The 22,299-nt window shown below is 36.9% G+C and overlaps 1 protein-coding gene across 1 annotated transcript in view; it reads left to right on the top strand.

Moving 5' to 3' along the window:
• LOC150087905 (kynurenine aminotransferase-like) overlaps positions 1 to 22,299 on the top strand; it is a 98,640-nt gene that overhangs the window by 24,777 nt on the left and 51,564 nt on the right. The window contains exons 5-7 of the mRNA XM_090369961.1: positions 2,358 to 2,444; positions 8,022 to 8,144; positions 10,405 to 10,525. Of these exons, the coding sequence (XP_090226087.1) occupies positions 2,358 to 2,444; positions 8,022 to 8,144; positions 10,405 to 10,525 (331 nt within the window). The remainder of the gene's footprint in view (positions 1 to 2,357; positions 2,445 to 8,021; positions 8,145 to 10,404; positions 10,526 to 22,299) is intronic.

Here is a 22,299-nt window from a genome sequence, read left to right as displayed (position 1 = left end):
ATTCCTCTAATGAATGCCAAACAACACTAGGTTGAGCATGGCTATGAGAGAATGCCTCCATTGGAGAAGGGACCATCACCAAGTTTCGATCTGAAGTGCTAAGAGGACCACTCGCTTCAACCATGTACTTGGAAGGGTATTGTTTGTGAGAATAAGATCGAGTATTGGCTGTGTGGTTAGAATTATCTGTATTCTGGATGTAAATGAACAATCTGTGAAAAGTTGTTAGTAATTCCAAAAGCCTCAGCATCTCGACCAGCTTGGTTCATATGACTAGTAAACAGAAGACAGCTGGAATTGTCAACGTTAAAATCACCAAGAAAATTACCTCATCGTTAGGAAAGTTGGACCGGAGAAAGTCAAGTAACAAAAAGAGGAAGTCAAAAAGTTACAAGGGATTAGTGTAGTTGGGACAATGATAGAGGCAACATAAGAATTTGATAGAATGGGGCAGAGAGATTTTAAGCCAGAGAAAATCGAAAAGAGGAGACTCCAAATTATTGTTTCTGATGGGGAATGTCATAGTGCACATATGCACAAATACCACCTTTGAAGTGAAAGAAATCATACTGCAAATAATTAGGACAATTGAGATGAGCAGTGGTTGAATCAACTGGTAATTAGGGTTTTATCAGAAAAGTACGTGGGGCTTGGCAGACTAAGTCTATCTCTAAATAGGCCTACAAGGCTGGGACAAACCATGTTGATGATTAAGCTTCACACCAGTCAGAAGATAAATAAATTGAATACTGTAACTAAAAACTTTATTTACAATAAAATAAGTATAAAATATATATTTATAATAAAAATTAAAAATATACAAATAACACTGATAAAATATACTAAAAACCTAGAAATTAAAAGCGATAAAAATTTGCTCTAGCTTTCGGTGGCAGCAGTCTCCTTCCTCAGCAGCATATGTCTACTGTGCGGCACGTCCTTAAATAGCAAGTCCACGGTTTTTAGTATATTTTATCAGTATACAATATACAATAAAAATATACAATATAAAATATTGTATATTTTTAATTTTTATTGTAAATATATATTTTATACTTATTGTAAATAAAGTTTTTAGTTACAGTATTCAATTTATTTATCTTCTGGCTGGTGTGAAGCTTAATCATCAACAGACTGAGTCCAAATGGACATCACTGAAATTGGAACTGTGATCATGTACATTTGTGAAATGAATGAGGAAGTGTTTGGGAGGTTTAGATCTTTTTGCTGATAAGTTTCTTTTGTTAGCTTGACTATTTATGATGTATTCAGTAGTAAGAAAAGATGGGAAGAACATGTTGTATATGAGGTAACGCAATTTTTGGATGTGGTGTACACATGGCAAGAATATATCCAGCTCCTTGACATAATATGGCTTTGACAATGGCTCACTGCCTTCACACTATTTGGCAGAGTAGAGGTAGCAAGATTATGCACTAGCTGATCCGGAAGCCTCCTAGAAGTTACCAATAGGTTCGGTCTGGTGGACTGTCTAGTGTCCGCCCTGTGAACACTGGTTAGAGTTGTGTTCTCGAAATGTAAAGAAGATTGTATCTTGCCATGATGCTCACCATAACTTCAAAAAAACATCAATCATACTGCATGATGTAAGGTATGGGGCTTGCTGAAGCTTTGCTTTGAAGACTAAACATGGTTCCATCCCTTCAAGCTTCCAGTGAGCAAAATCGTGGTATTGCACCAGTTGTTGAGATTCATCTACCACCTTGTATTGCCTGATAACATGGGGGGGGGGAGCGGCATTCTTCCATGTGATGTAGACACCACTTTGACCCCTGTTTATGTTGGTTTGCACTTGGGGTGGTCACTTCCAGTATACCAGGTGCCATATTTCAGGCACCTAGTATACTTTCAGGGGTTATATCAAGGGTTACTAACAGTCCCACCATCATGAATGTGCAAGCAGAGGATTTGATTTTCACCAAAATACAGTCCACTTGGCTCAAGTGTTACCTGAATATCAGTTCCATCAGTGTTTGTTTTAGACTCCCAGATAGCAAGCCCAGCTTGTCATACCTGAGAGAATGTTTGCAACAGCCTCAGGGGTTTCAACCAGATGTTTCAACAAAGTATGATTTTTGTTTGTTTGTGCTCATTCAGTTGCTCAGGCATTTTATTTAGCCACAGTAATATTGTAGTAAATTGTATGCAAGTATAATACCATTCAGTGTTTTTTAAATGATATTTAATGGAAGAAGTAAGAAATGTTTGTACCTGCAAAATAAAATACATGTATATTATAGTTTGCAGGTACATCCTAAGCACATTTTGCTCAGTATTACATTTTGCTATCCTGTTTTGTAATTCTTTTTATTTAAGTTTTTTTTTTATATGATTAGGTGATAATCATTGAACCATTCTTTGATTGCTATGAACCAGTGACAAGAATGGCTGGAGGTATACCTGTTTTCATTCCACTTCGATTAGTAAGTTTTTTAATTGTTAAGTGAAGCATAAACATGTCTAAAATTTTTAGTATTCATACGTGTTTTTCAACTTACATTCCCCACCTCCCAATTTTTATCTGTTTATTTTTTCTGAAAAGACAAGCAAAAATTTATGATTAATTGAGTGAACTTTTTATTTAAAGGTTATTTAAATATTACAATAAAAACACAGCACTATAGAGCTTTTGTATCGATTGACAATTATCATCAACTTATGCTAACATTTGTGTTACATACTTAATATTTAATTTTTTATATAGAATTTTTTATTTATTTATTTAAATTATTTAGATGCACGATCATATTGCTTGGTTCTTTACTGGTAAGTTCTAATCAAAATTTTTTGTAATTTTTTTCTCTGAAAATTCTTCATGTTAATATATTTGGAGCTCTAGATGATTCATAAAAAAATAATAGTAATAAAATGGTTGATTGAAAAAGGATGGTATTAAAAAAAATAAAAACATTTAACATTCTTCAATAGAAATATATATACTGTAAACCCTTGCCAATCCGGTTAAAGTTAATCCGGATGTTGGATAATCCAGATTGAAATATGAAAAATTCTATTTACAGTTGAGTACTTTGAAAGATACATGATTTAGGAAGGCAGATGAGTAACTCTCCTGCATGCTGATTGATGGTGCAGAGAGGGAGAGAACATAATTACATTGTCTTGCATGTTGTTCAGTATTGTTGTTGACTCTTGAGTCGGACAGATGTTATTGCTTATGTCGCTTCATTTGCATATTTCTTTATATGTATATACATAAGTTAACATATTTTATATAATTATGGGTTCTAAAGAAAACACTTTACTTTGACTATCATTAACAAGCTCAAAGTGATAGAACTTGAAATTGGTGTTCCTGGAAAAAAAAAATTCTAAAGAATTTGGTATTAGCCAAAAGGCTGTCAGATATTAAAAAACAAAAAGAATCTATAAAGACATTTCCTTTAAAATTCAATGTGGGGAGTGATAAAAGCAGTGTATCAATATAGACAGACAATAAAAAAGCCAAAAGAAGTGTTACTGGAAGAAGCTGTATTAATTAAGTGGTATTCACAGCAATGATCAAGTGGCATTGGCATGCAATGCCACCTGATAAATGTATAAAAATACAATACATTTATCCATCTATCAATGGATAAATGTATTGTCTTTTTGTAGTTTTTAAATAAAAGCTCTGCAGTGATATTTTTTAAAATTTATTTTCATCAGCACTACCTATATCATTAAATTTTCCATTTATTTGTGTTCTAAGATTTTTTGTCTTTTAGGGCTATCTTTTGCTTCACTAATCCGGATAACCTCTTCCCCCAATTACTCTGGATTAGCGAGGGTTTACTGTATATATATATATATATATATATATATATATATATATAAAATTAAAACAAAATTTGAACAAACCAGTTTTCCAGATATGAAGTAAAGGTATGTAAATATAGAATAATATTCTGATTTAACAGAACATTGTGTTATAAGAAGATATGGAGAACAATATATATAAAAAAAATTGTAAAGCTATGCACCTTAGAGAGAAGAGTGGAAGCCAAGAACGCCAATAACAGTATTAGTGCTCAGCATAAGAAATAGGCTGGTTAATAATATTGTAAGTGTAAGTGCCCTGAGCTATAACCAAAGAGAAACCACAAAAAAAAAAAAAAGCTAATTAATAAAATTATTGCTAATTAGTAAAAGGATACACTGAATAGTGTGTATTAAATTTCATTCAATACGTCCAAATAATAATTAGAAAAAGCTATATCTTTCTGATTGCTATTTGCCCATAACTGCAGGACCTAATGATATGCCAAGAAGCCTTGGTAATAATTTATTTACAGTTTAGTAGCATACTGACAGAATAACCACTAGCCCAACAGATAGCAGACAGAAGAATTATATGCATGTGATGGGGCAGAGGTGTTATAAGAGGATAAGTAATGAGGATTTCATCTATTTGTAACATAAAATAGGTGAAATGAGGGAAGAAATGGGATAGCAAAAGTACCCCAATCATGCTCGAATAGTTTAATAATTCATGTGATATAAAATTGAGAATATGAAGGCATAAAGACTTAAAAAGAAGAGATGTTGTTGTTATTTGGTTTTTAGGAGCATTAGCAACTAAGGCCATATTGCTCCAGGGATATGCGGTGGTCATTCCCTGACCTTTCCACATCCTCCGTATTTGGTGGTCACGGGCTCGAACCCGGTCTAATCAAGAAGCATGTGCTGCTCCTGCCCACCTGGCTACGGAAGTGCCTAAAAAGAAGAGAAAAGCATAAGCTGAAAGTGTGTGTGTGTGTGTGTGTGTGTGTGTGTGTGTGTGTGTGAGTGAGTGAGTGAGTGATGGGTGTTTAGTGGCACAAAAGCTACACTGGCTATAGTGTGCTTATCTGTTGTTGTGGAAGAAGACAGTTTGAATAAATTCAAGGAAATTCAATTGTGTGTGTACACCGAGTGATCACTGAATTATGACTACCTCTATGAAAACTGAATTTGACACATTGTGCACAGTTAGTCGACCTACATAGCATAATAAGGTGTCAGTGGTTCAGTAGGTAGGTAAATTCCGAGCATGATGGGTAAAAGGAAGGATTTATTGGACTTTGATAAAGGACAGATTGTGGGTGCTTAACGAGCTAGTGCCTCGATTTCCTAAACGTCTGAAAACTGGTGGAGTGTTCGAGAGCTGCGTAGTTAAAGTGTACCAGGACTGGCCTCAAAATGGTCAAACAACCCGATGGCAAAACTGCAAAGGTCAGCAAAAGGTTGATTTTATAGGTGAGCCCCGGGTCTCACGACTCGTACAGGCCAACAGGAGCAGCACTGTTGAAGAGTTGACTACCCAATACAACATGGTCCAAACCAGAACAATATCTGGCATGACCATGTTTGACACACTTGCACGTATGGGCTACACCAGCAGACGACCCCTACGGCATCCTCTCCTAACCAAGGTTTATCGGTGTAAAAGACTTGCCTGGTGCAAAGAGTATGCAAGTTAGACGTTATAAGACTGGAAGAAGGTGTGCTGGTCAGATGAGTCAAGTTATTTACTCCACACCGTGGATAGTCGTGTATGGATTTGGCATCAACAACATGAGGCTCTTGATCCATCATGCATGGTATCAAAAGTGCAGGCTGGTGGAGGCGATTGTATGGCGTGAGGCATGTTTCACTGGCAGGAACTTGGACCCCTGGTGCATGTGAAACAACATATCAGTGGTGTCCACTATCATCAACTGCTTGCTGACTATGTACACCCCGCTATGTTACACTTTTTCCCGAATGGCGATGGTGTCTTCCAAGATGACAAAGCGCTGAGCCATTGGGTGCTTGTTGTGCAGGAATGGTTCGAGGAACACAGTTCTGACTTCCAGCATATCGATTGGCCTCCGAACTACCTCGATATCAATCCCATAGATCACTTGTGAGACACTATGGAAAGGCATATCAGGCATCTGGATACACCAGTCACCTCCATACCTGCATTGCTGATCACATTACACACAGCTTGGTTGGCCATACCTCCTGAACGCTTCCAACATCTTGTTGAATCAATGCCACATCGGATAGCTGCTGTACTGAGGGCAAAAGGAGGACCTATGAAGTATTAGGTAGGTGGTAATGATTCAGTGATCACTCAGTATGTATATACAGGTGTCTCAAAAATACACGGCATAACTTCAGGAATGAGTTCCTCATATGTAGACAATAAAAATATTTTATAACAAACATAGTTCCGGAAATGCTTAGTTCACAAGTTATTAACCAGAATGTCTTATCTCCCACAGGTGATTTCCTTCATCACAAGGTACTGACAGAATCTGGTGGTTTTCCCTTCCGACCATGTACTCAAATCAGGAGCAAGCAGATATGCACTTTATATACTGTTTTGTGGACGGCAATGTTCTGGAGGCTTGCCGTTTGTATCACGAAAGGTTCCCAGAATGAAGGTCTCCAGACAGGAAAACTTCATCAAGCAAGACAGAAGACAACATTTCGCACATTAAGGGCATCATTCTTGAAAACAGGTAAGTGAAACTGAGTGAAATTGCACAAATAGTGAACATGAGTAAGTCGACTGTTCACAATGTCCTTGGCTTTAGAAAGGTGTGCTGCCACTGGGTGCCCCGACAATTGTCAGAGGAGGACAAAGCAAAACACATGGGATGTATCTGGAGAACCTGTTGTGATACAGCGACAAAGGAGAGGATTTTCTCACTTGCATAGTCACAGCAGACGAAACGTGGATTCATCACTTTACCCCGGAGAGCAAACAAGACTCCATGACCTGGAAACATCCACAATCTCCTGTGCACAAAAAATTCAAAACTGTTCCCAGTGTCCGAAAAGTCATGGCGACAGTGTTCTTGGATTGCCAAGGCATTCTGTTGGTGGATTTCTTGCCGAAGGGAGGAACAATCAATGCACAGCTTTACTGTGTAAAGTTGGAAACCTGAAAGCCAACATTTGACGCAAACGACCAGGACTCCTGACAAGCAGCGGGATTTTGTTGCATGACAACACAACTTCACACACTGCCCACACCACTTGTGAGTGGTTGTGCCATAATCGTTGGGAAACTGTCACATCCCCCCCTACAGCCCAAACTTATGGCCTTCAGACTTCCATTTGTTCGGCCCTCTGAAAAAACACCTTTCTGGAAAGCATTTCACCACAGATGAGGAACAACTACAAACCAGGTGGTGTGATGTTAGTTACTGAATGTGGGCACAGACTTCTTCAGTACTAGTATTGATAAACTGATCCATCATTGGGACAAGTGCATCAATAAAACTGGAGACTTTGTGGAAAAGTAGTGCATGTTCACTTATTTCTTGGTGTGTAATTTCAACTTCATATTATTAAACATCATTGAGAGAAAAAATGTGTTACCTTACTTTTCGGAAACCCCTTGTATGTATGCAGGAGGCACTGTCAAAGCTACATTATGTTAAGGAGCTGGTTATATTCTTACTGTGTGTATGCCATATTAAAAAATTTGTTAATTCACATTTATGTTATCTACTCAATGCATCACGAGGCACCTCCGTAGCCAAGTGGGAAGGAGCAGCAGTGCGTAGCACACGCTTCTTGATTTGACCGGGGTTCGAGCCCGTCACCACCAAATACGGAGGATGCGAAAAGGTCAGGTCACCGCATATTCACAGAGCAATATGGCCTTAGTTGCTAATGCTCCTAAAAACCAAATAACAAACAAACAAACAAACAAACAATGCATCGTGAACAGTCAAATGTATCTGAAAAAAGATCTGAACCTTCCAAAAACTTCCTCATTCATTTCACAAATATATATGATCTCAGTTCCAATCTCAATGATGTCCATTTCCACCCACAGTCTGCCATGCACCACCTACTTTTTCTGGCAGAATCTCAATTATCGATTACCACTCAAAAATGGATTGCTGTATAACTAGACAACTACAAATTGTTATTCATACTCTTCAGTACTTTTTCACCTAATTTTTATATCTTTATCTGAGTGAATAAAACTTCTACAGTTATCTGATATGTTTTTATAGAAAAAAGGTGGAACTGCAGTATCTAGTGGAGATTGGGTTCTAGATCCTGAGGAGTTAGCTTCCAAGTTTAATAACAAGACCAAAATGATTATTGTAAACACACCTCATAATCCTCTTGGAAAGGTAAGAAAAATTATACATCTGAAATTTGGTGTTTAATGTGGATTTATATAACAGGCATTAGCAGTGGGCAAGGAAGCAAGAGTACATAGCATCAGCCCAAAAAAAAATAAAAATTTAATGTAATCATTTTATTTATTTTTTTGCAAAAATAAATAGCAAAACAATTGAAGAAACTGTTCACATAATTTGTCTGTTTCCTCTAATAATTTATCTAATCCTCAAACTTATTCCACTATCCACTTCCATAACATGGCATGGTTGGAAGTCTGTTCCAACAATTAATCATTTTTTGACTGAAAACTAATTTTTGCTTATCTATACAAGCAACTATCCTTTTCCAATTTAAATTTACTTCCCCTCATGTGGATCTTATGAGAGAGTAAGGGCATTTAGCATACTCAACCCATTTAAAGCCATAAATATTTTCAGTTTTCCTTGCAGGTGGCTTTCCTGTTCTGACAGATCCACATCACATCTTTCTTAAAATGAGCTGTACATATACTTAAAATGAGCTTTCTTAAAACGACCTTCACTTCAGTAGCTTAACACAGAACTCAAGATGTAGCTTAACCATTGCCTTATACAATGAATGATTGCCTCCTCATCCCTGCTGGCAAAATTCATGTATATCATAGGCAAAATCCCATGAAATGTCTTGGCAGCCTGTTTGTGTACTGCTCAGAAAACTTCACATCAGGGACTGTACATTACCCCTTGGTGTCTTTCTTTCTCCACTACCTTGAGTGTGGGTACCACCCAATTTGTATGTTATTCTGGGATTACTGCTACCTAATGCAGCACCTTGCATTTATCATTGTTAAACCTTAGTTTCCACTTCTCGGCCCACTCCCTAATTTCTGTAGGTCTTGTTGCAGTAGCATACTGATTACCACCATTAACCACCCTGCCAATCAACCTTTGCGTCATCAGCAAACTTCTACATTAAACTTGATGCCTTCATCAATATTGTTTTCTTATTAAAGGCTATGAAGGAACAGTAGCCATTAATAACCACTCTCTGTCTCCTGCCACTCAATGATCCTGTTATTCATAGCAGCAACTTGCTCCTAATGCCAGATTGCTCCAATTTGCACAATAGTCTTTCATGGGGGACAATATCAAAAGCTTTCCTGAAAGTTAAGTATATAATGTAAAAAATTATTTTTTGCAACCATTTCCTTTGTTACTACATCATTGTAGCCAGTCAGATTAGTCATACAAAATTGTCCCTTAACAAATCCATGCTGTGATTGCTGCAGAAATGTATCCCTGTCTAAATGGCCTCATATTATCTCTTTAATCAGTGACTATTTTTTCCTTAGAACAGAAGTCAAGCTTACAGGACTGTAATTATTCACTTTATCCTGTAATCCATTTTTGGGAATAGGAAAGCTATTTGCACACATCTCCAATCTATAGGGATCACCCCCAAATTCAAGGATGCACTCATAAATATAGCTAAATTTTGCTTATCTCTCTCTCTCTCTCTCTCTCTCTCTCTCTCTCTTGCTGCTTCTCTAAATATAACTGGATAGTTTGTGTCATTCTCAGGTACCTTATTTTAGCTTCAAAAATTCAACAGTTTTATACATAGCTAAAGAACATAAATATTGAATAAAGTATCCATAGTGATTAGGAATGAGATGCATGTAGAGTTAATGTAGCTATTACAAAAATATTTATTATTCTAAAAATAAATAACTTCCTTAAAAGCAGTAAACATATATAAATAAAATACACTATTGCAGAATTACATACATTAAAAATATACACACTGATTAAAATGAAATATAATAGCTTTTTGCATGCATATATTGCTTTTATCAACATTTATCAACAATAAAATGGACAAGTTATATCAGTTTAAATATGCTTAAAGCTAGGAATGATGGAAAGTTTAATGTTGCAGATATATTAATACCAGAGGAAGCAGGAAGATTGTCATTGTTATTGACCTTAATACACTAGAATCTAATGTGGTATAACAAGAATAATAAGGTCATATTGCACTTTGTGTATATATCTGTACAAGTGTCTGCATCTGTTATTAGGCCTGTTAATGGGAGGCAGCGTGTCCTATAAAAAACCATATATTTTTCTGGTGAACTAAGAAATGTCCATTATTTGAAAGCATCTAATGAGAACTGTCTGGTAAGGGAGGTTTTATTTAATGTGTTGATAAAATATATTAAATTGCTTTTCTCTTTTTTTCTAACGATTGCAATTGATTATAATTGCATCCTTTTTAAATCTTTTCTAGGTGTTTTCAAGATTGGAATTAGAATACATTGCAACACTATGCAAAAAACATGATATTATTGTTGTAATGGATGAAGTATATGAGTGGATCATATATAAGGATTATGAACATGTTCGAATGGGTAAAATATCTCATTATTTGAAATAAATATAGTTGATTAAAACATAACCTTTAAAACATAATCAACTCCATCATTTGGTGATCATAATGCACAAGATAGTATACTTATCATTCATTGTCAGAGCTTGTAATTAGGGTTGTTCGTAAACAAGGGGCACAAAACCATAGGATTTCAAAATATTATATATATAAATATTTATTGGTACTTCTTTAAACTTTGAAATACTGAAAATGAATGAACACAACATGCATTTACAATATTTCATTATTTATTTATTCATTAATAATATGTTATGTTTATTTAGGGGGGGGACTAGGGAGTGCAAAATGTTTATTTTGCCCTGAGTATAGGAATACCTAGTTACAGCACTGTTTATTGTATTTTAAATACACAAACTAATCATTGATTTGTACTATAAGCTAACTACCTCTTTCTGTCTACTGTAAATATGCATACAGACAACCCCAGAACTTTTTCATCTTTAATAATGAAAAGTATTATGCCCCACTTGATAATTTAACTTACTGGAAGTTGTGTGAAGTAGTGTTTTTTTTTTTTTTTTTTTTTGGTTTTTTTTGCCACAGTTGTTTTATTAAAAATTCAAGAAGTGTCTTTATTGAATAAGGTGAGCATGTGCTACAAAGTTGGAACTACTTTGTATATGATTTCATGTGACTTCCAGTAGCTTAACTCTGAAGCAGGTGTAGCATCTTGCATTTACTAGCATTAAAGCTTAATTACATTTTTTGTATTAGAAATATATTGCTGCTGTGTGAACACTTCACCCAAAAATTCCAGTCTGTCTTTGGAAAATAGTTTCTCATGATAATACACTCATATTTGTTTATTTAATTAAGTTCTAATAATATAAATCCTAAAAAAGAAAAATATTAGTCAAGTTATGTGACATAATGTGAGGTAAAAAAATATAATACGTTATGTAATGCTTTAAAACAAATATATCCACACAAGAGTTTGTCAAATGCATGGTATACAAGGTGTCCATAAAATTCCTCCAGGGTTTTTGATAGTGCTATAAGCAAATAAAAGAGCTGTAGATGCAGTTTCCTGTAATTTGTAGTAAATCTCTTAGTTTCATTGCTTGATTTTGTATACCTATATAGGGGAACCCTAGGTGGCACAGAGTACAGTATATACAGCTGATAGTCAATTTCCCTGGAAAGTTCATTGCAGCATAGCAGCATCTGTCATTGCAATGACATTTGTGATCTAGGTCATCAGTCCCAGAAAGTATGATACACTACACTGTGCTGCCACTTTATTAGATACACCCCTGCTGTGCACACATATGGTTTGTCCCACAATGTTTCAAGTCACATGACTACAGTTGTGGATATAAATGCAGCAGAACAACCTTTCTAGTATCAGCTAAGTGTACAAATTGTAGCAAGAATGGAGAAAAGGAGTGATCTAATGGACTTTGAATGTGGCATGGTAGTAGGCGCAAGATGTGCTGGACAAAGCATCTCTGAAATGGCAGTTCTCCTGAACTTTTTACGCACCACAGTTAAAGGGTGTATTGAAAATGGTGCAACGAACAGAAAACATCCTCTCAACAGCACTCCTGTGGAATAAAATAACTTGTTGACAAGAGAGGTCAGAGAAGGATGGCTAGAATTGTGCAAGCAAACAGCGGGCCACAATGTCGCACATCATGTCAGAATACAACCTTGGTGCTCAGAACAAAATATCGCAACAAACAGCTAGCTGCACTTTGTCGCAAACAGCAATGGCCACATCACGTACCTTTGTTATCAATGAAGAACAAGAGGTCATGCATCCTGTGTGCACAACAACACCAGCACTGGACTATCGAGGATTGGAATACAGTTGCTTGGTTTGACTAGTCAAAGTTCCTGTTGCATCATGTTGATGGAAGGCTCAGAATTTGGCAAAAACAACATAAATTCATGGACCAGTCATGTCTGATGACTACTGTGCAAGGTGGTGGGGGCAGTGTTATGGTGTGGGGAATGTTTTCTTGGCACACGTTGGGTCCATTGATACCCATTGATTCACGTCTGAATGCCACATCGTACCTAAACATTGTTGCTGACCAAGTGCATCCGTTCATATTGACAGTTTATCCTCAGTTAGATGGTTACTTCCAGCAGGATAATGTACCAGTGCACAAAGCCCAAATCACTATGGAATGGTTCCAGGAACATGACAATGACTTTTCTTTATTTCAGTGGCCCACTCAGTCCACGGATCTCAATCCTATTGAACATCTTTGAGCTGGAAAGGGCTGTTCGCTGCAGGCCTACACCTCCGCCGAATCTCAAGGAACTGCGTGGCACACTCATGTCTGCATGGTACTCCATTCCTGCACAACATTTTCAGCATCTTGTTCAATCCATGCCTACACGAATTCAGGCTGTTTTGAAGGCTAAAGGAGGCTCAACACGCTACTATGTAGGTGTACCTAATAAAGTGGCAGCACAGTGTATGTTCTTAACATATTGCCAAAAGGTGAAGGAAATATATCTGAGGAACCAAGTGGCTAAGCAATTAGTCCATCTCTGCCATTCTATCTTCCTAGAAATTCTTTGTTGAGATCCTGAGATCCAACTTTATGTGTTCACAACTTGGCCAACAGTTGCCCTTCCATAAGTTACCCCACTTCAACATTATGTAGTGCCTCAGATTGATCACCTACAATTATATGCCATTCTGCAACAAAACAGGAGTTCCCTCTCTGGAGTCTAGTTATTTACCCATATCTCAATAATGAATGTGGAGATATGTTAAGGATATCATGCCATTTTGATGTGTTGCAACAGATATGGCAAGAAATTGCCATGCCACCAATGGTTCCATGCTATGCAACAAAATTTTTGAGAAATTTACTACAAGTTACAAAAAATTGCATGTCTATAGTTGCATTCATTTCTTTAAAACATGTATTGAAAACTCTGGAGGAACTTTTCAGTGTTATGTGCATGAGGTAGTACAGGGATGAGAAACAAATTTCAGGTACATATTGGGAAGAAGTATTATATATGTGTTGAACTAAACAACTATATGTGGTATACCCACACAGAGCTATACAACAACTGATCTGAAACTCAGTTATATCTGGTAAAAAAAAATATAAACACCCACTGTTATCTTGAGAGAAATGCATATTGTCATGTATACAACTCTTATGAAACCTAACCATATTACAGCAGTTTATCAAGTTAATCAGACAAGATTTTCCCTTTACAAAGCCATGTTATAATTTGTTTAGGGTGTTATAGATGATGTACTGTGATGCACCCTTAGCCATAGACTACATGATTTTCCCTGCAGCTCAAATAAAACTAACCAGTCTATAATTACCTATGTTTTTTTCAGTTTCTCCTCTGGTGAATTGTCAATATGTTGAAACTTCTCCAATGCAAAGAGATTAGCATTAGTAGAGGCATAAGATGCAAGAAAGTAAGCTTATGTAGCATCAGCCAAAAAAAAAAAAAAAAAACCATTTCACCTCTCCCTTCGTTCCAAATGCCTGTTCAGCTCAGCCTTAAATTTATTTAGGCTATCAACTTCCACAACAAAAGATGGAAGTCTGTTCCACCAATCAACCACCCACTGGCTAAAGGCAAATTTCCACACATCTATCCTACAACTGTCTTTCTTCAATTTGAAGCTATGCCCCTTCAGGTTCTTAATCTGAACAAGAGGAAAAATCCCATCAGAATTCAGCTTGCTCAACCCATTCAAGGCCTTATACATCTCAATCAGATCACCTTGCAGGTGCCTACTCCCCAGGCACTGCAATTTGCAGAACTTAAGCCTTTCTTGGTAGAAGCAAGCCTTTCTTAAGCAAGAACTTAAGCCTTTCTTCACTATACCAATCTTTTTGCCCATCTTTGTACTCGTTCTAGCAACTCTACATCATCATTCCTAAAATGAGGCCTCCAGACCTGTACACAGTACTCTAATTGTGGCCTGACCATTGCCTTGTACAATAGGATAATTACCTCCCTGTCCCTGTTAGCAGAATTCCTATATATCAAGGTTGCCAATAAGTCGATCACGATCTACCAATCGATTGCGGCTTTAATTTCAGTTGATTATGACGAATTTTAAATATACAGTCATCCCTCGATATGCACGGTTAGGTATACTACCAAAATTTTATATTGCGCAGTGGGTTTTGCTACCTGCACGTTATTTTATTTTTATTATTATTTTTTTTTTATGAAGCTTTAAAAATAGGAATGAAGGGTAGATTTTGAAAATTTATTTTTGTTTTTTTTGTATGATTAAAGATTTTCTTGAAGGGGAACACATTTCACCATAATAACGTAAAATTCCACAGAATTCCAGCTGTATTATTGCAAATGCAATAAGATTGAGTTTACTACCCGTTTATAATTAGATTGCAGTAACAGAAAAGCCCAATTAACCAGAAAGTGCAAATTGTTTTTATTGTTTTATGGTCGTGACCTCCAGAAGTAGCTTTAGAGAAATATCACAAAGGCATTCAAAACTGATTCTTATAAGGATATAACCAAACAGAGCAATAAACGGTGTGGTGTGTTTGTCCGGTTATTTTGGATTGATTTGGTAGTTGTTGGCGCATCGGCTTCTGTGGCCATATTGCACCTCCCAAGGTTTTTGCAGTACTTTGATCCAAGCCCGAGGCGGGAATCGAACCCGCGACCTTTGGGTTGCCGGGCAGGTACTTTACCCACTCGGCTAGCGTTATTTTGGAAACAACTTCCTATGGGAATCCTCTTCATCAATTATCCTACGTTAGCTGTTTAGACAGAATGTTTTTCCAGTTCGCGCAACTTAAAGTGTTTTAATTGGTATGCTTTGCTTCTGCTGATTTAATAACTGGACAGTACTTATATGTTAATTTATACCTTTTGATTTAAAATGAATACTACGAAAAAGAGTAAAACGTATCATTTTCATCAAGAGTGGGAACTAGAATACTTTTTTGTAATGGTGAAAGAAAAACGTTGCTGTTTGATTTGCAATGCTTCCATGGCTATACCCAAAAGAGGAAATTTAGAAAGGCACTTCAACGCACTCCATGGTAAATACCAATTGGATTTTCTGCCGAATAGTGACCTTAGAAAAAATAAATTAGAAGAACTTAAATCTAGATCATTCGTGGAACAAAATTTTTTCATGACACCAAATTTACAAACGAAAGCAGTAACTGTAGCATCATTTAAAGTGAGTCATCTTCTTGCAAAAAAAATACAAATCATTTTCTGATGGTCAATTTATCAAAGACGCATTTTTAGAAATAACAGATTCTCTTTTTGAAAATTTTAAGAACAAAAATGAAATTAAAAATGCCCTTCAAGATCTGCAATTATCTCGAAATACTGTGATGCAACGCATTGAAAAAATTAGTAAAAATGTGAAAAACTGCGTGCTCATATTGCTAATTGTGTATCCTTTTCTTTACAACTGGGTGAATCTACAGACGTCAGTGATACAGTTCAATTCCTCATTTTTGTTGGTATGTTTTTTGATGATTCTGCCACTAGAGAAGGACTGCTGGGTATGGTTTCGTTAAAAGAAAGAACTAGAGGTCTTGATATATTTAATGCATTCAAATATTTTACTGAAAAAATTAAATGACCACTATTTAAGCTCGTATCAGTAACAACAGATAGAGCTAAAGCAATGATGGGGCATTTTAACGGATTCATCGCATTGTGCCAAAAGGATGATGAATTCCTAGAATTTGAGTTACCATTGTATCATCCACCAAAAAGTGTTAGCCAGCAAAAGATTAAATACTAAAAGTGTTATGGACATTGCTTTCAAAATCAAATCGTGAATTCCATCAGAGGACAATCTCTTCAAAGGAGACTTTTCAAAATTCAACTCGATGAAAAAGAACCAGATGTGATATTACACACAGATGTGAGGTGGCTGAGTCGGAGTAAGTTTCTACAGAGATTTTGAAATTTGTTGCTGAATGAATTTAAAAAATTAGTTGATTAAATGGGAGATGATTATCAGCAGCTACAAGATACGAAGTGGTTGTCTGATCTGGCTTTTTTGGCAGATTTTACAAGTAAATTAAGTGATCTGAATTTGGAATTAAAAGGAAAAAATAAAAATGTGGGTGACATGATTAGTAGTATTCTGCATATAAATATTAATTTTTGCCTATGGCTAAGGATCTCAAAGAATAAAAAAATGGACCATTTTGCAAATATGCAAGATCATTTGCAAAACTATCCTATTTTTGAATTTAATAGTAAGAAATACGTTTCTGAAATTGAGAAAGTTGTGGATGATTTTGAAACCAGATTCAGTGATTTTAAAACAATTGAAGACATTGTTCAATATATTTCTTTTTCATTTAATGTTGACTTAGTTACGAAACAAATTGCAGAAAAAATCGCTGCGATTTTTCACATGGAGAATATATTACTTGAAAATGAAATTATTACATTGCGAAACGATATCTTCCTAAAAGCCAGATCATCAGAAAAAGGACATACGTTTTCCGAGAAAAGTACCCAAATGTAAAAAAAATGCAGTGAACTTTTAAATTCCTGTTTTGGTTCCACATATCTGTGTGAATTGGCCTTTTTGTATTTAAAACAAACAAAGACGAAGAAACACTGTGCTCTTACGGATTTGCATACAGAAGATTCTTTATGGTCAGCCTTATCACAGTATATCCCTGATTTTGAAAGCTTGGCAGATGACATGAAGAAGATGATGAGAAACTTCACAAATTAAAAATTTAAATACGTATGAATTTAAAATAAGAATTCCGAATTGTATTGAATTTTAAAATTTATAAACAACATTTTTCAATATGTGTTGATTAACTTTTTTAATCATATGCAATGAAATTTTTGAGATGGGAGATCGTGGCACATTTTGAAGAAGGCACCTCCGTAGCCAGGTGGGAAGGAGCAGCAGTGCGTAGTACACGCTTCTTGATTAGACTGGGGTTCGAGCCCGTCACCACCAAATACGGAGGATGCGGAAAGGTCAGGGAATGACTACCGCATATTCCGGAGCAATATGGCCTTAGTTGCTAATACTCTTAAAAACCAAACAACATAACATTTTGAAGAAAAAAAGTAGATCACATCACAAATTAAGTTGGCCACTCCTGCTATATATCATTGACAAGACTCCATGAACTGCCCTGCTCAGCAAACTTCATATTTGACTGTACAATTACCCCCAGGTTTTTTTCACTTTCCACTTCCCTATGTGTAGTACCACACAGTTGGTACATTTCTCTTGGGGTATTGCTACACATATGTAGTACTTCGCATTTGTCAATGTTAAACTTCAGTTGCCACGTCATAGCACATTTAGCCAACTTGTCTAGATCCGGTTGAAGTAGCATACTGTCTTTACTGTCATTAACAACCCTGCCAACCTTTGTATCATATGCAAACTTAGACATTAATCCTGATATACCTTCATCAATATCATTGAAGAATACACAAAACAACAATGGGCCCAGCACCGAACCCTGGGGAAATCCACGAAGAGCAGTGTCCATTGATTACCACTCTCTGTCATCTCCCACTCAACCATCCCTTTATCCAATATACCTCTCCAATTTGTACAGCAGTCTTCCATGTGCAACAGTATCAAAAATGTTCCTGAACTCCAAGTATATGATATCAAAATTATTTTTGGCATTCAGTTCCTTTGTAACCACATCATAGTATCCAATCAAATTGGTCAGACAAGACCTCCCTTTAACAAACCCATGCTGTGTCTTAACTATTACTAGGTGCCTCTGTAGCCAGGTGGGAAGGAGCAGCACATGCTTCTTGATTAGACCGGGGTTTGAGCCCGTCACCACCAAATATGGAGGATGCGGAAAGGTCAGGGAATGACCACTGCATATCCCGGAGCAATATGGCCTTAGTTGCTAATGCTCCTAAAAATCAAATAACAACAACAACATAACTATTACTGCAGTCTTGTCTAGATGATCCAGCAATGCTTCTTTAACCAGTTACTCCATTATTTTCCCAGAACACAAGTTAAACTAAGAAGTCTATAGTTACTTGTGTCACCTTTTAACCCCCTTTGTGAATTGGTGATACATTTGCACACTTCCAGTCCATGGGGACCTCCCCTGAGTCCAAGGAAGCTCTCATAATTATAGCTAATGGTTTGCTTACTTCCTTTGCTGCCTCCTTCAATATAACTGGATAGATCCCATCTATCCCAGGTGCCTTCCTTATGTTTAACTTCAACAATTTCTCCTCCACTTTGCTCTCAGTTATTACAAAATCACTTAGCTCCCTTTTAGAGTTTGATAAACTTCTGGCATTCCACTCATTGAATTACTTCTCGTGTGAACGTAGATGCGAAATACTCATTCAGTTTATCAGCTACCCGAGCATGATCGTCTATAGTCAACCCGTCTATGTTGAGTGGTCCAATCAGATTTATCCCTTTCCTTCTAGAGTTTACATAAGTAAAGAACTCTTTGCTGTTTTTCTTTGCAGCCTTTGCCAAAGATTTCTCGTAATCTGCCTTCGCCTGCCTAACCTCCTTTGTGACTTGATTAATGACAAGCTTATATCTGCCATAGGCTTCTGTGTCACCTGATAATTTATATGCATCCCATACATTTTTCTTCTCTGCGACGAGCTTCATTAATTCATCTGACATCCATTTAGTCCTGAATCTTAAACAGTATTTCTTAGTTAGAATGAAAAGCCTAGTAGCCTCCAAGATTAACTCCCTGAAGGCTTCCCATTTAGAATTCAACGTTGGTAACATCATCAGTTGATCCCACTGTACAGAATTTAAAAACTGTCTGAGATCTCTGTAGTTAGCTTTATGAAATCAAAAGCCCTTCCCTTCTTGATGGTAGTTATATCTTTAAGTAATTCCCATATCAGTACATTGTGATCACTGTCACCCAGTGGTCCCTTTTCCTGAAAATTCTTAATGCATGAATAATCACTGCTAATAATCAGATCAAGAGTATTACTCCCTCTGTTTGCCTCTCGAACATGCTGGTGTAGAAAACAGTCATCCAATAAATCCAAAAAAGTCTTGCTAGTGTGAGAGTGACCAACCCACAAGTTGGTCACTCTCACACAGTCAATATCTGGAAAGTTAAAAACCCCCATTATATGACATTCTGATTTTCTGGCCCACTCTATTTCTCTGCACATTGCTCATTATACTCATCAGATTCATTAGGCCTATAACACAAACCTACTCTCATTTTTCCTTTCCCAGTGCTTATGTCACACTAAACAGACTCAACATTGCATTGTCCACCAACATCAATTGGATGCACTTCCTTAGATTTTGTGTTTCTTAACTAACATCATTTCCCCTACTCCTTGTCCTATCTATCCTTTCTGTACACATTGTACTCCCAAAATTCTAATTCTGCACTGCTTATACTTGTGTGACACCACGTCTCTGATATCCCAACAATATCTCCCTTTGGTGTCTTGACTAGCACTTCAAGCTCATCAAATTTATTAACTGTACTCCTACCATTGGTGTACATGCAAATATACATGCACCTGTTTCTATGGCACCTCTGTAGCCAGGTGGGAAGGATCAGCAGTGCGTAGCACACGCTTATTGATTAGACCAGGGTTCGAACCTGGCATCACCAAATATGGAGATTGCGGGAAGGTCAGGGAATGGCTACCGCATATTCCCAGAGCAATGTGGCCTTAGTTGCTAATGCTCCTAAAAACAACAAACAAACAGACCTGTTTCTACTCTTAGTTATCCTAACACAGCCCATGTATTTATTTGTTCCTCTATGATTCCCAATAGTCCTGGAAATCTCCTTTGCCTTGCTTTCCATACTGCTCCTCTTCATTCCAATAGAAGCAGTTCAAGGATCACTTTTACTCTGCCTGTGGCCACTGTTAACCTTTTAGTCTGTGTATCCCCATCAAGCTAGCAGTTTTCTGACCCACCTGGCATTGCCTTGATAGCATCAGCAAATATTCTCGCACCCTTTCTATTTAAGTGTACCCCATCCCTGTAGAAGCAGTCTTTCCTGTCAACAAGTACAGACCAGCTTGAAAAAAATTCTATCTCTTGAGCCTTGTACAATCTCTCCAGGGCTGAATTGATTGACAAGGCTCTCATGATATACTCCCTCCTGTCGTGTCTGGGCAGAATTGCAGACACTTTCACATTCGAACCTAATTCGCGATTTTTTTTTCAACATTGACCTGTACTTGTTGAGAAAATCTGCAGATCTCTTACTCTTAATGTTATTAGTGCTAATATGTACAATAATATCAGACTTTGTGCCCCTAAAAGATGATATCTGCTCTACAATATCATCAACTTTTTCCTCTTGTAGACATACCCTGGTCCTGTTCCACCTATCCTTCTTGCATAGTATATTCCATGTCTCTCTGACAATAGAGTCACCAACAATAACTAGTTCCTTTGGGACCAGCATATTCTGCTTTGGTGATTGCTTCTGTGTTGCCTGATGCACAGGATTCAGCTCTGCTGTTGAGCTGGGCAGCTGAGCATTTGATGGGCCACTCATATTAATTTCTTCGAGGGCATTTGCCCTACTCCTCAAGCTCCCATAGACGCTCATCAGAACGCTGAGTTGGCACCTAATTTTATGACACTCTAGACATCTAGCACAAACAAAGACATCCTCCTTGGCTAGATCATGTTCCGTTTTAGAAAGTTCAGCAAATATTTCACATTTCGCACATTTTTTGAGACTGTGATGCGTTGGAGAATCGCCCCCCCTTCGTTTCTACTCTGAGTCACAGCACTCTTGCTAGTCTGAGTCATGATTTCCATTTAAATACAGTTTAATTAACAATGGAATTTAATAGGATTAATAAATATTTTTGATTAATTGATAATACTATACTAAGCTAACAGATTCTTAATATAATGCTTCATATTATGTTATCTAGTTTTACGTTATACCTTACGCTATCAGTTCGAGATATATTCATTGCGCTATTTCTTATCGATTACAATATGATGGTTAGTTCAACAATATTGGCACCAACACCGGAAGTTGTAACTTCCAAAAATCTCTAGTTAAGTTCAAAATAAGAAGCTAATGAACACTACTAAACCTATTTAATATCTTTGTAAACACAATATAGTATGTTAATTAACTAAGAATATGATAAAATTATAAATACTTAGCCCTTTACAGCAGCCAAAAATCCACCGACTGTTCTCTTCCTCGACCAGAGCGCTTCTGAGTTCCACAGGGATCTCATGATTAACCCACTGAATAGTTTCTTTTTTGGATAGGAAATTTATGAATCTACTGTAGCAGTTGTTTGTTTGTTTGTTATTTGGTTTTTAGGAGCATTAGCAACTAAGGCCATATTGCTCCAGGAATATGCGGTGGTCATCACTTAGACCTTTCCGCATCCTCCATATTTGGTGGTGACGGGCTCGAACCCCGGTCTAATCAAGAAGCGTGTGCTACGCACTGCTGCTCCTTCCCACCAGGATACGAAGGCGCCTTGTAGCAGTTGTAAAACTATGCATAATACATTCAAAAAGTTCCCAGAATTGCATGTTGGTATTTAAATGGTTTGCCCTGCAGCCATAAGGTTTTGTGGGGCTTTAACGTTGACCTTGGTGTGCATGCATGCCAAGTAGGAATGGCTCAACCACTTTACTCATGTATCACAGCTGATTTATTGTGGAATGTTGCAGTTTGAATGGCAAGCTAACATCAAGTTCTTTAAACTTGGGAAAAGCACTAAAGAGACACTGCAAGCATTATAGAAAGTTTATGGAGATGAAGAAAGTTTATG

The sequence above is a fragment of the Mastigoproctus giganteus genome, chromosome 3, assembly GCF_048544385.1.
Source record: "Mastigoproctus giganteus isolate SK-2022 chromosome 3, ASM4854438v1, whole genome shotgun sequence".
Taxonomy (NCBI): Eukaryota; Metazoa; Arthropoda; class Arachnida; order Uropygi; family Thelyphonidae; genus Mastigoproctus; species Mastigoproctus giganteus.
This window is presented reverse-complemented; position numbering and strand designations above follow the sequence as displayed.